The sequence below is a fragment of the Botrytis porri genome (genome assembly GCF_014898465.1).
Source record: "Botrytis porri strain MUCL 3234 chromosome Unknown BPOR_014, whole genome shotgun sequence".
NCBI lineage: Eukaryota > Fungi > Ascomycota > Leotiomycetes > Helotiales > Sclerotiniaceae > Botrytis > Botrytis porri.
Genome location: NW_024066088.1, coordinates 480379 through 496095, shown reverse-complemented (window position 1 = coordinate 496095; position 15717 = coordinate 480379). Strand labels below are relative to the sequence as shown.

Sequence of the window (15717 nt, the reverse complement as noted above, 5' to 3'; positions counted from 1 at the left end):
TTGGGCAACCTTATAAAACTTTATAATAAAGCTGATAAATATAATGGTCAAAATGATAATTTTGCTTATAAATTCTTAATCTTTTTTAACAATTATAAATGTATTGATATACCTATATTATTATTAAAGAATATATTTCCTATTATATTTGTTAATACTATATTCAACTTTTATTATATAAATCTAAACAATTTATCTAATATAATAATTAGGATTTATAATTTAATAATATTTATATTTGAAGGTTTAGAATATAAATACAATCTTATATAATAATAAGAAATTATTATATTCAAGAATGTAATAATAAAATCAGATAATAAAGAAAAGATGATACTTCAATACTTACAATTTATAATCACGAAACTTTATTATATACATAAAGAATTTAGCTTCATAATAAAAATAAAAGAATTACTTTATTAAAAGATTATTATTATATATACTTTAGTACAAATATACTCTTTAGTTTATTTTCGCTTTATTAAAGATACTCTAAGGCTTTTAAAGAAATTATATTCAGTTATTATGATATAAGAACAAATTTACCCTAATAAAGCTATAATATTCTATATCGATTATAAGTATTATTATAATCGAGGTGGATATAGTCAGAATAAAGATTTTGAATAAAATAATTGATATTTATTCAAACTATATATATATAAAAAGTGCTTTATTTATAAAAAGAAAAACTACTAATCAATTCAATATAATAAAGAAAAATATAAGGAATTCTAATACAAATATAAGGAATAGTTTAAGAATAATAATTTCAATAAAAACTTTAAACAATTTCTTATCAAATATAAAGGATTTGTTGAAAATTTTGATTTTGATATAGATAATGAAGTTATAGCTTATTTTGTACATGTTACGATGGTCTGCCACAATAGACGTCACGTGACCCCGACGCTTAGGTAACCGGATCAGAGGGATCATTTGTGATCCGACTGAGCACAGAGAACGAAGGTCTATATAAAGGAATGGGTTTCATTACAGTGTAGAGCTTCGTGCTCAAGAACAATCATTAGTTTCATTACTATAGTTACGAGAATTGCAACCAGTTACAACCTTATTGAATTCCTACTTGAAGTCTAGTCTAAACCACCTCGAGAGATCTCTAGACACTTCCACGTGACCCTAGAGGCAGCTCCCGTAACACTTTGAGCACCATTTCTGCTTCAAGTACCAATTCAATACCAACCGACGATATGACACCCACCAGTGCATCCGCGAGCAGTCAGGCACAAGCACCCGACACCGACGATGTCGAGATGACCGACGCTCCCAAGGAAATTACCATCAACGAAACACTCAAGATTGCCTTACCAGACAAATACCAAGGAAGTCGACAGGAACTCGACACCTTCCTCTTACAACTTGAAATCTACTTCAGATTCAACGAAGACAAGTTCACCGAAAAGGAATCCAAGAGTGTATGGGCTGTATCATATCTCAGAGGAGAAGCAAGCAAGTGGATTCAACCATATTTACGAGACTATTTCGAGCATGACGACCAGGATCGCATGCAACCCACTCGAACAATCTTCAACAGTTTTGAAGGATTTAAGACAGAGATTCGTAGAATCTTCGGGAACTCCAATGAGCTAGAGGTAGCGGAAGATAAGATCTTCAACCTCAAGCAGACAGGATCAGCATTGAAGTATGCTACGGAATTTCGAAGATATGCTGGAACAACCAAGTGGGACGAAACCGCCATTATGAGTCACTATCGTAAAGGACTCAAACCAGAAGTCAGACTGGAGTTAGAAAGATCTGCCGAGAGTGTAGACTTGAACGACCTAATCCAGGACTCCATCGAATCAGATGATCGTCTTTACCGATATCGACAAAGTCAAAGATCATACAAACCCCAGGGAAATCAAAAGCAAGAGCGTTACCGCAAGAATGAGGGAAGACCACGTTACAATCCACAGGGATATGGCGACCCTATGGAACTCGACGCTACGCACCACAAGAGCGGGAATGATGATCCGGAAAAGAAACGAAGACGAGAAAATAACTTATGCTTTGAATGTGGAAAAGCAGGGCACCGAGCAGCAGAATGCCGAAGCAAGAGAACAGGGGGCAAGAAGGGTAACTTTAAGAATAAGTTCGGCAAGGGCCAACTTAATGCCACCTTCACGCCACAATTGTGTGCTGTTAGCATGACAGGGCTAGCCACGCCACCACCAGCTTACGAAGAAGAGCTCGAAGAAGAAGAAGAGGTCGAAGGCCTCTCATGGGTAAACAAAGACCCGCAGTTAGGAGAATCATGGTCTATTCGGGAAATTGACCAATGGAACCGTCGTATCTGGAAATTTGGAGATACAGACGAAGGGACTATGAACGAAGACCTCAGCGTAACAGACGCTGAAGAAGGCGAATCGTATGAGGTTCGGTACGTCGATCAGCATCGAATTCTATGGTTTGGAATCACTACAAACACATCATTCGTAGAAAGAATTAGTACCGATCACCTCCAGTGGCCAGACAGGGGAGAGCTATGGGAAGTGTTCTATCACCACACATCTGAAAGAAATGAGAATCAGGTTCTATTTTTATGCAGAAGAGTAGGAGAAGAACACCGGGTCCAGGCTCAGGCCATAATACCACCACCAGTTGTGGGTACGATAATGAAAGTCACTCAAGGGAACTACCGATACACCCTATGGAGGGACTTACTTGATGACAGAGCTAGATCAGGAACAAGCGCTGTCTATCTAGAAGAGGAAGAGCCTCGACGTGTAACATTTGCCGATGAGATCATCCAGAATAGCGAGAATGAGCAAATTACACCACAGCTAAATGCTACAGGACAAGCAGGTCAAATATACTGCAAGGTCAAAATAAACGGACAAATACAGCAAGCCATGATAGATTCAGGGGCTACAGGAAATTTTATTGCACCAGAAGCTGCAAAGTATTTGGGAGTCCCACTCCAGAAGAAACAAAACCCCTACCAATTGCAGTTAGTTGACGGACAGCTAGCAGGATCTGACGGGAACGTTTCACAGGAGACACGACCAGTACGAATGAATATGACCCAACATTCGGAGGTTATACAGCTTGACGTTGTGCCATTGGGCCAACAACAGATCATCTTAGGAATGCCATGGTTGAAGGCACATAATCCCAGAATAGATTGGTCACAAGGAACAGTGACATTTGATCAGTGCAAGGACGGTCATGACGACACGTTCAAGGCGTCCGCGAGACGTAACACGCGCCAAGGAGAGTTGAACGCGAACAACACCGGCGACGTAGGACACCCAGTCCAGGGTCCTCCATTAAGAGCGAAGGCCAGTACACCTCCTCTACAAATGCAGAAGCCAACGACACGGCAGGAAATCGCAATCAAGGCAGAAGAGCCTATGATACCAGAACAGTACAAGAAATACAAACATGTGTTCAAGGAACCAGGGATCCATGAGGCTTTGCCAGAACACAAGCCATGGGATCATGAGATAATATTGGAGGAAGGCAAGATGCCTGTGCACACCCCAATTTATTCAATGTCAGCCGATGAGCTGAAGACGCTCAGGGAATATATCGATGACAATTTGGCCAAGGGATGGATCAGGGAATCCACGTCCCAAGTGGCAAGTCCAACTATGTGGGTACCCAAGAAGGATGGTACTAAGAGACTAGTTGTGGACTACAGAAAGCTCAACACGCTTACCAAGAAGGATCGATATCCACTTCCATTAGCTACGGAATTAAGAGATCGATTGGGCGGAGCTACCATATTCACCAAGATGGACCTGCGCAACGGGTACCATTTGATCAGAATGAAGGAAGGCGAGGAATGGAAAACCGCTTTCAAAACAAGATACGGGCTATACGAATACCAGGTTATGCCGTTCGGGCTAACTAACGCACCAGCTACTTTCATGAGACTCATGAACAATGTGTTGTCACCATACTTAGACACTTGTTGTATATGCTACTTGGACGACATCCTAGTATATTCAAACAACGAGAGCCAACACATCAAGGACGTCAGCAGCATCCTCGAAAGCTTAGCCAAAGCCGATTTGCTATGTAAACCAAGCAAATGTGAATTCCATGTTACGGAAACGGAGTTCCTAGGATTCACCGTATCAAGCCAAGGGCTCAAGATGAGCAAGGATAAGGTCAAGGCAGTGCTCGAATGGAAGCAGCCTACCACGATTAAAGAAGTACAGTCTTTTTTGGGATTCGTCAACTTCTACCGAAGATTTATTAAAGGTTATTCAGGGATTACAGTACCCTTAACCAATTTAACCAGAAAAGAGCAAGGAACGTTCGAATGGACCGCCAAGGCGCAGGAGTCCTTCGAAGCACTCAAACAGGCAGTAGCCGGAGAACCAATACTGTTAACATTTGACCCAGAAAAGCAAATCATAGTGGAAACGGATTCCTCAGATTTCGCTATAGGGGCAGTTCTGAGTCAACCAGGTCAGAATGAGAAATATCAACCAATCGCATTCTACTCTCGAAAACTATCACCAGCCGAACTAAATTACGAAATATACGACAAAGAACTACTGGCGATAGTCGATGCATTTAGAGAATGGCGAGTATATTTGGAAGGATCAAAATACACAGTACAGGTGTATACGGATCATAAGAACTTGGTTTACTTCACCACAACGAAGCAATTAAACAGACGACAGGTCAGATGGTCGGAAACCATGGCCAATTACAATTTTAAGATTTCATATGTCAAGGGATCAGAAAACGCTAGAGCCGATGCTCTAAGCCGAAAACCGGAATATCAGGAAAACAAGTCGTACGAATCATACGCTATATTCAAACGGGAAGGCGAATCACTGGTCTACAATGCACCGCAACTAGCAGCCACTCATATATTGGAAGATAATCATCTAAAGAACAAGATCCAATCATACTACGAAGGCGATGCTACAGCAATACGCATACTCAAGGCAACAGAACCAGGATTCACGATAGAAAACGATACAATATACTTCCACGGAAAAGTATACATTCCTAGCCGAATGACCAAGGAATTTGTGACGGAACAACATGGGTTGCCCGCACACGGACATCAAGGGATTGCAAGAACATTTGCAAGAATACGGGAAATCAGTTACTTCCCACGAATGAGAACGATAGTTGAAGAAGTTGTTGGAAATTGTGACACCTGCATACGAAACAAGTCATCACGACACGCTCCGTATGGTCAGCTCCAGACCCCAGACATGCCTTCTCAGCCATGGAAGTCCATTACATGGGACTTTGTGGTTAAACTACCACTCTCAAAAGATCCTACTACAGGAATTGAGTACGACGCGATACTCAATGTAGTAGATAGACTAACAAAATTTGCTTATATGATACCATTCAAGGAAACATGGGATGCTGAGCAACTAGCATATGTGTTCCTAAGGGGCATAGTAAGCATACACGGAGTACCAGATGAGATAATCTCGGATCGAGACAAGCTCTTTACCTCGAAATTCTGGACTACCTTGCTAGCACTTATGGGTATCAAGAGAAAGCTATCGACATCTTTCCACCCACAAACAGATGGTCAAACAGAGAGGACCAATCAGACAATGGAAGCATATCTTAGATGCTACGTAAATTACCGACAGGACAATTGGGTAGAACTATTACCTATGGCACAATTCGCATATAACACATCGGAAACGGAAACCACAAAGATTACACCAGCACGCGCTAACTTTGGGTTCAATCCTAAAGCATACCAAACACCGATACCACAGGAGGTTAATGCCGAATCAGCAATAATACAAGTCGAACAATTAAAGGATTTACAAGAGCAGCTTGCTCTTGATCTAAGATTTATATCATCCAGAACAGCAGCCTACTACAATACGAAACGTAGTATGGAACCTACGCTTAAAGAGGGGGATAAAGTTTATCTGCTACGACGAAACATCGAAACCAAAAGACCAAGCAATAAACTAGATCACAGAAAACTAGGACCATTCAAGATTGATAAGGTAATAGGAGCCGTTAATTATCGGTTGAAACTACCAGACACGATGAATATTCACCCAGTGTTTCACATATCCTTACTCGAACCAGCACCACCAGGAGCGCCAAGTGCGCCATTTACGGAAATCGAACCAGTTAACCCGAACGCCATATACGATGTCGAAACAATACTAGATTGCAAGTACGTCAGAGGCACAATCAAGTATTTAATCAAATGGTTAGATTATCCACATACCGAGAATTCATGGGAACCAAGAACAAACCTCAACTGCCCTGGGAAGTTGGAGGCGTTCCATCAGCAATACCCGGATTTGCCCAGAAAGAAGGAGAATCCATTGAGGCAAGGATCGAAGGATCCAAAGAAGAAGAATCGAAAGCAAAGGAGTCGTCGCTAGGATCAGCAGTCGAAACAGATGCTTGTTCCCGCTCCTTTTCAACACGTTCATTTTCCAACCTATCCTTTTCCTCAGCTGCATCCAGCTCATCCAAGGTTTTCAGACCACGACGCAACATGGCACCAGCACGGTCACGAAGGGATCGTTGCTGAGTGTCGAGGCGAATCAATTTAGAAAGAGTAGCACGGCGCTCCGTTTCCAGACGTTGTTCCTCGCGCTCCAAAGCATCCCAATCCGAGACAGTGGGAGGAAGAAGGTCACACTTCAGACCAGCTTTAACACACTCACCACAACGACGAGACTCTGACAAAACACGACATTCAAGTTTGCGGGAAGAACAACGAGCACAAGGATCATCCATAATAAAACCTCTTTCTTTGAATTTGGTATACAAGCAAGCACGATTTTCAGTTGATTTGGGAGTCCTAACAACAGGCATTATGAAAGAAAGAAATCAGTCATTACATTATTACAAGAAGTGGGGTAAACACTATAAGTAACGCTTGGGGACAAGCGCTAAGCTAGGAAGGGGATAGTGTTACGATGGTCTGCCACAATAGACGTCACGTGACCCCGACGCTTAGGTAACCGGATCAGAGGGATCATTAGTGATCCAGTTGATCGGATCAGAGGGATCATTTGTGATCCGACTGAGCACAGAGAACGAAGGTCTATATAAAGGAATGGGTTTCATTACAGTGTAGAGCTTCGTGCTCAAGAACAATCATTAGTTTCATTACTATAGTTACGAGAATTGCAACCAGTTACAACCTTATTGAATTCCTACTTGAAGTCTAGTCTAAACCACCTCGAGAGATCTCTAGACACTTCCACGTGACCCTAGAGGCAGCTCCCGTAACAGTACAATTCAAATTTCAAAACTTATTTGTATAAAAATTATATTCAAGCTTTATTATTTAAAGTAGATTTGTAAATAAATAAAAGATTATTAAGAATCTATTTAATAAATCCCTTATATATATTCTAATATATCAATCTCAACCTAAAAATACAATATATATTAGTAAATATAATATAAAGGAATTTCAAGAAATTATTATTGATATAGCTATAGTATAATAATTAATAGTAAATTATAAATAATATATAATATATAAGATAATAATTGAGAATGTTATTTTGAATATAAAAATAATAGAAGTTATAAATATAGTATTCGGAATTAATAAAGCCAAATCGATTAATTTAATATGATTAAACTTATTATTAAAAATCATTGAATTTTATATTATAAATATAGAAACATTATTTTTATTATTCTTTAAAAATATAAACAAACTTGACATATATTATAATAATATTCCTAATATAATTATTATAAATAATACAAAAGAACAATTCTCATATATCCATTATAATAAATATATAATAATTTATATAACAAATTATTATTAATAATATATATTATTTTATTAATATAGAATTACAATATCTATATTATTACTTCAACCATCCATTAACACATAAACTTTTACAAGTATTCTAATAAATTGACTATAATAAGATTATACAAACTAAGATTAATAAATTTATCAAGTTCTATTAATATTATTAAAAGTATAGAAAATCATTAGGTTAATTCAAATTCAATTTATAAGATAATATTGATTTTAATTATTCAATTATAATGGATATAATATATATCAATATTAATTTTATTCTATATATTATTAATAAAGATATATAATTCTAAGTAATATAATAATTAGACAACATTATTATAAAGTATATCTTTAATATACTTCGAAAATACTAAATAAATATCTACACTAACCCCCCAGATTATATTATATATAATATTAAAAAAAAAATTATTAATAAGGAATTTGTACAATATATAATAATTATATCAATTAAAATAAAGAATATGCCAATTGAAGTTTATTAATTAATCAAAGTTATTGAATATTATTATATAGTTATTAAACAAATGTACAATATTATTATTAACAAATTAGGAAGTTCTATAACAAAAGAGATAATATTATAAATGATTATTAAGACAATAAACAATATTACAAAATCAAATAAATTAGTTTCAATATTCTTAATATTTGGAGTATATCCACAAATAATCAACCTCGATTTACTAGCATCTACAATTTTATAATAACAAATTATAATTAAGAAAATAATAAACAAAATCAATAAGTTACAAACAACAAGATAGATATTAAATATATTGAATTAATACAACGAATTATTTATAATAGTGTTATACAATCTGCCTATTAACTTGAAGGTTTGAATATAAAGAGAATACAAAGGTTAAACAAATTCGTATTACTTATTAAAAATAAAAGATAAAATATATACTATATAATTAATAAATAATTCAACAAAATTTCGTATTATTTAAATCAAATTATATATAAAAGAAAAAAATTGACCTTAAAATCCAACTTTATAAAGAACCTGTTGAATTAGTATAAATAATAAAATTAATATAACCTGAATAATCTATTAAGGATATATAAAAGGTATAATTAATACAAATAATACAAAATATATTATAAAAGAATAAAAGAATAATTTTATTAAAAACCAACAAAATTAAACTAATTATTTTATTAACTATTATATAAAATAGAAATAAGGAGAAGATTCTTTTAGATTTGTTTTAAAAATCCTTAGTTTCTATAATTATTAACTCTTTAAATTATAATTTCTATATTAATAATCTTCTTTATAAACAAAAACATTGATTATATTAAATTTGAGGAATAAGCACCGAACTTGATATTTTACTTTCCAGATAATAATGAATTTAATGATATTGAGTATACAGACTACTTTATAGTATTTATTAATAATCTAATATTAATAATTTTCATTGAATTAAAATGAAAGGAGGTTAATAATTTAATGGAAAACAATGTTTTTTAGTTTGTAAAGATTATAAATGTACTTGAAAATATAAGAATATTTAATTTATAGTTTATAAATAAAATAAAGAATAAAGGAATTAATAAAGTATTCCTAAAATCTCGATTAGTAATATAAATATAAAAGAATTAAGGAATAGGTATTGTTTTGATATAGTCATTTATAATATAATAAGTCAGCCAACAAATTATACTATTAATAATAATTATACTCCTAAAGAATAAGATAATTATAAGTATTTGTAACATTATATAAATATATATATAATTAATATCGAATTTAGTTCAAAGGTTTTATATATAATTATTAATGAAGATAAATGTTCTAGAAGGTTTTATTCTATAAGTAGTATAATTATTATATAACATCTCAAAAATAAGTAATTATTGGTTTAGTATTTACTATAAATATTATATTAATATCCTTAAAATGATATAATTGATTTATAATCTGTATCTTCTATATATAATTAAAAACGATATAGTATTCAGTATTATAAAATTACAAATAAATAATACACTTATTATTATTAATAACGAATTTGTAGATTATGAATAAAAAGAACTTTATAATACTAAATTTATGGCGAAAAAGTACAAAATATTTATATTAGATATATTATTTAAGTTTAATAATAAATTGATTATTTAATAAAACGACGATATAATTTACTTTAATTAAAAGAATTAATGTGAAAACCTATATCTAATTAAATTAAAATTATTTAATATATAAGGAATATATAGAAAACTAAGAAAATTTATAATAGTAAAAGATTAATATATTGTATAATATATTTGAGGAATATATATTATAATAATGTATTAATTAGAGATAGCTTTTGATTTATCTTATATTATATAAATTGTTAATCTTAAGGGAGAAGATATTAATTCTTTTAATAAGTATATTCAATAATAGATTGATAATTTGGAGAAAAGCCTATAATTTGTTCTATTTAATATAGATTTTTTAAAATTGATTGTATTTATTAATATATTCTTTTAGATTAAATATATTATTGTTTTAATAAATAAGTATAATAAAGTTAACATTATAATCATTTATTAAATATAAAAAAGTTATTAAAAGTATATTAGTATTAGACCTTTATATTATGGTTTTAGGTTTTGATATTAATATAATAATTAAAAGTATAATCAATAAGATTTTTCTGAACTATAGAATCCTATTAGTTATATATATTAATTTTAAATCACTTTATAATTGTTTTATAAAATTTAAAATTATTAATGAAAAGAGATTAATAATTGATATAATAATGATTTAAAAGGTGTATAAAAAACAAAAGATTATAAAGATTAAATAAATTAATAAAGATTTTAATCTTGTAAATATGATAATTAAATTCAAGTTGTATTAAATTCTAAAAGATTTGATTAATAATAATATTATAAAGATTAAGGTTATAAAATAGATTGAAAGAGATTAAAAGAATGGGTGGTTATATAGACAAAAGAGGTATTAGTTAGAAGGATATGATTTAGCAATTCTAGAGAATTGTTAGTATTGGAATAAGGATTATATAATTATATTAGTATTGATGCTAGTGTCTTTTGATATTATAGCAATATGTTTTGTAATTTTAGTTTTTAAAACTTTAAGTAATATAACAATAGTGTGAACTATAGTATTATATTGACTTCACCATCCTCATGGTGATACCAACATAGATTATATATATCAACACATTTGTAAAGTAGACAACAGAATTGTTTTTGATTCTCGATCTTCATTGCCTTCTTTCGGAAACGTTTTCAACCCTCAATTACCAATCATTATGTTGATCCGATATCTCTATCGCACTTTACTATTCTTGATAATTCCAAATACTTCAGCTCAATCATAATCTGGATTCTTCATTTCCCTTATGATTCCCTTGATATCCTTCCTCATCCTCACTTCTATAATTGACTCCGTATATTATTCAGATAAGTATCATCTTTCGACTGGATATTTCGCTGCATATTTATCGCATCGTACTAGAACTCCACAATCTCATTCTCTTTCAAAAATTCTCATAAGACTGCAAATTGAACAGGGAAGCATATTCAAAGAAACTATTCATTTATACTATTTCTTTGGTCTCTAAGATATCTCCTAAATATGTTAGTTATACGCAGAAGAATTCAGCATTTCTACAAAGCTCAATGAAGAGATACACACAAACTATAGATACAATATATGGTGAAGATTATTTAAGAGTTAGAATACTACTTGTGATTTTTACACGAGGTTAAAGAAATTCACTGAGAGACACGATTATATTTATAAGTTTTAAGCAAAAGAAAATGTATTTAATTATTAAAAGGGGTGACTGATTTACTATTGTAATCAAGAAAAGTTGAAAGGGGTTTAGGAGTGGGGTTTTAAGCGAATGACCTATCCTGATACAAATCTCTCACTCGAGAGAGTTGATCCATGATGCTACTGTATAAAGTATCGTCTTCGATCTGATCTCGGAATACATCGATGAAAGACTCCTTTCTCGCATGGGTCCGCGACAGAACATTTGGGATAACTCTGCGCCAGCGCTTTGTCATTTCATGCTCGAAAACTCACTTCTCATCCTTCTCAAACTTCGACATCAAAGCCTGCACCCGCAGACCAAGTTTTCTACGACGAGGATGAGCACGGATTCGGTCTACGATGGCTTGAGCTTCGGTTATCTCATCAGCCTCGGCATCCTCTCCTTGTTCTTCCTCACGTTCTCTTGATACTCTCAGCGTATCAAGTCTCTTTGTTAGCTCATCGACCTCTGGTGGTTGTGGTTCCTGCATCGTTGCATCTGGCACGTTGTATCCAGGGGTCATGGGCTTACTATCAGTTGGCGGAGGCGAAGACTCACCTGGGCTGTCCGGGACTTCAGACTTATCGTGGGTCTCATCGCTGTCGTACCCGAGGCTGAGATTTTCTGACTTCTCGGTCACCTTGTCAACCTGTGGTGGTTGCGGTTCTTGCATACTTGCTTCTACAGTGTTAGACATCTTGGTGGATGGTTTATAGAGATTATTATGCTGATGCTTGTTTAGTTAGGGAAAATAAACTGAGGCTTGAGACCTGAGACTTGAGACTTGAATGAGGAGAAGACAGGAATCAAATTTTGCTCTTATAGTTAAGATTTTTCTATTGTTCATGAAAACATGAACTTAATCGAAACAATAACTTGATGTTAGACAAAGACAACAAAATTCTTTTTGGTGATAGGTCTTTGTAAATTGTCTGCTTGTTCTCTACTTCCTTTGTTGTATTTGTCTCCACCAAGAACTAATTAGAGCCCAAGAATAAAAGTACACAATCTGAGGATAGACAGATATCTTACTTTGTTGCAGAGTGCTCATACTACCTACCTATATAGAGTAATCGCATCATACGCTGACCTCACATGGTCGTCCAAATCACCCGATAATAGTCTTTGTGTTAATGTGTAGCCAGAGCCCATTAGCCAAGACTTAGTCAGACTGTCCTGTAGAATAGATCGGGAACAGCCATCATTGTTGTCCCCTCGCTGTAGCATCGTATATACTAGATTAAAAGGACTTATTGTTTTCACTCCATGCTACTGCTGACGCTCAGATATAGAGTAATAACTAACAATTTCATCCAAGTAAATTAGCCTCGTTGTCTAAGGGCCACCAAAATGAGATATCACAGTTCCCCGGGATTTGAAATTCGTAAATGAATGATTTCGTTTACCCATTCACAGGTATAATCTGACAGTGGCGTGAAACATGCATATAAAGGATTCTTCGAGGAAATACATATTGAAGAATACTAAAACTTGGTTTGCAGCGAATGGCAAAGTACGGCATGCGATCGAAGGATTGTGTCACAGTATGAGGTGAATACATGTGAGCTTCAATCCCCAGTCGATAACTCAATTAAAGTCCCCAATCACTCATGCCCGGGCACGGCTCATATTTGAAGGCGGGGCGTGCGTTTGAGCCACTGTTAGTATATCAAGTGCATTATTGTTATTTCCCATTCGAAATTGCAATACACCAGACCTTGTTGGTTAGCGAGGTACCGGCATATACATAGCTCACCTCTTTGCTCTCCTAGACCTGATATATCCATTCTCCACATAGAACCTTTCCTTCTCAAATTGGAGGTCTTTTGGAAGGATAATCTTCATTCAAAAGAAGCAATGGCGTCCTCCTCCAATCCACAAAATGGCATGCCTGATGAAAAGTCCATAGAAGTAAGTTACTGCCCGTTTTACCCTTCCACCCTTCACCTTTATCTCTATCCCCGCTGCAAATTTCTGTGGAACAAACTTCTTATGCTAGCATGACCGATTATACTTGGGTTCGACGTCCAAATTACCATCTCAATCATTCTCATCGAAACTCATATAACATAAGCTGACTGTATACTAGGAAAATACGAATGGTCTAGCTATTGATGAATTGGCTGTGTCTGACTCAGAATCAGCTTCAGCTGTTTGGAAGAGCGCATCCAAGTGGCTTCCTCGACAAAATGATGATTGCGACTTTTGGTGGCAGTCAACCGGTCCCCAACTTGATGCCCTACTATTTTATGCTGGATACAGTGTCACTCAGCAGTATGGGGGCTTGCTCTTCCACTACCATGTTCAGTAAGCTCAATTTAATAGTCACGTCTTTTGTTTTCACTACTCGCCTCTGCTCCCCGATGTTAACCTAAACCATTGTGTTTCATGCCATGTACTCTCTAGACTTCCCCACACAACATCAATATCTTACTTTACCCATTTGTCTTCGAACCCTGATTCTTGGTAGGTGAAACTGGCTCCTTGATCCTGCAGTGTACCACGCCTCGGTCCTCGCCCAGAACCGTCTTCCATCTCTGGCGAGTCACCATACAAATGGAAGTCCTTTATGCAAGACGACTTCAAATCAATCGAATACAATTGGAAATGGGATACTGGAAAAATGTTGTCGAATGGAAAAATGTCGAAGCCTGATCTCAGAATAGTCATCAAGACAATTGGTCCGCTCACTGGAACAACACAGGATCCTCTAAACCAGGTCGCCACAGGAGAACTTCTTCGCGAGCTAGACTCCGTAAACACAAAAGTAGACTTGACTTGTTTTCACCAAGTTTCTCGTGCCATATTTGAAGAAGTCGATGTTACTGAAGCCAAGGATCATATCCAAGCAGCAGATTTGGCTGATGTGGGCTGTTCATCAATGTTTCTTGCGTTTCAATTCCTCAAAGGCGACCCCAAGAGCGATTCTCCCATCAAGGTCTACTTCATGCCACCAGGATGGGCAAAGTCGCAAGGAACTGACAATCAAGCCCATGAAAAAACCGTAGCAGCTATTCGAAGCCTCGGACCGAAAGATAAGCATGAATGGACCACGCTAGATCAATTGTTGTCGTTTTTCAATGACAACGAGAATGGAAGACAATTATCTACACCTTTCATAGTCGCAACCAATTGCATGATATCCTCAAAATGCCGACTAAAGATATATGTTCGCACGCCCAGAGCTAGCTTCGATTCTGTTGTAGATATTCTCAGCATGGGAGGAAAACGAGCCGGATTCGAGAAGAATTTCCAGGAACTCAAGGATCTTTGGCGCTTAACTTTTGACCTTCCAGAAGGCTTCTCAGCCTCGGAGGATCTATCTCTACGAGAGCACGGTACCAGTGGGATGTGCTATCATTTTGAAATCCACCAAGCAAATGCGCTTCCAGACGTCAAGCTGTACATACCAACCAAGCACTACGGACAGTCAGACATGAAGGTTGCTAGAGGACTCACCAAGTTCCTTGAACTTTATGGGAGAGGAGCCTATGCAGCTGACTATATGAAAGCACTGAAGCAATTGGCACCTCTCCATCAGCTTGAGTCATCTTCTGGGGTTCAGTCGTACATATCTTGGGCTTTGGAAAAAGAAAGCTTGAGCCTCACGACCTACTTTAATCCTTGCATCCCGTTGGGAGATTAAAGGTATTGTGTTGGCAAATTGATTATTTGTGGAATGGAGAATTGGTTGATAGTGACGGAATTTCATAACGACTGAATTATTCATATAAGCACATGCGAAATATGATATGTGATCGCATGCGCTAGATTGTTGCTTACTTTACTTAGAGTAGAGGAATTAGATGGATCCTTTAGATCAAAGCATCTTTCAAGAAACTTGTATCCATCTATTTCAGTCTACTGATCGATCGATGTTTGCTTCTCTTCCGGCTGCTATGTGTTCGTGATTGTATTATACCATGATTGACACCTTCGTCGCATGTTATATACCAGACAATGAAATCAATCTTTGAAGCATTAATTCAGATAATATAATATTTCGTTCGCTACATAGGAAGAAAATAAAATTACAAAGGGTATCAGGAGATGCTTATGCTCTCGACTCGGTTTAGAAATAAAAGCTAGATATTATCTGAAGAACGAGGCCAACAAAGCAGGCAGGTACGATTG

At 35.3% G+C, this 15717-nt stretch overlaps 2 protein-coding genes across 2 annotated transcripts; one reads left to right on the top strand and one right to left on the bottom strand.

The window, feature by feature from the left end:
* Nucleotides 1–11851: 11851 nt before the first annotated feature.
* Nucleotides 11852–12280, bottom strand: EAF01_009516 (uncharacterized protein; the record flags this gene model as incomplete). Its single annotated transcript, XM_038917772.1, has 1 exon — nucleotides 11852–12280. One exon carries the CDS (start codon nucleotides 12278–12280, stop codon nucleotides 11852–11854), a length of 429 nt encoding a protein of 142 aa, XP_038766581.1.
* Nucleotides 12281–13440: 1160 nt separating this feature from the next.
* On the top strand, nucleotides 13441–15229 carry EAF01_009515 (uncharacterized protein; the record flags this gene model as incomplete). The annotated part of the gene is made up of 3 exons (XM_038917771.1): nucleotides 13441–13494; nucleotides 13673–13890; nucleotides 14080–15229. 3 exons carry the CDS (start codon nucleotides 13441–13443, stop codon nucleotides 15227–15229), a joined length of 1422 nt encoding a protein of 473 aa, XP_038766580.1.
* Between the last annotated feature and the right edge of the window lie 488 nt (nucleotides 15230–15717).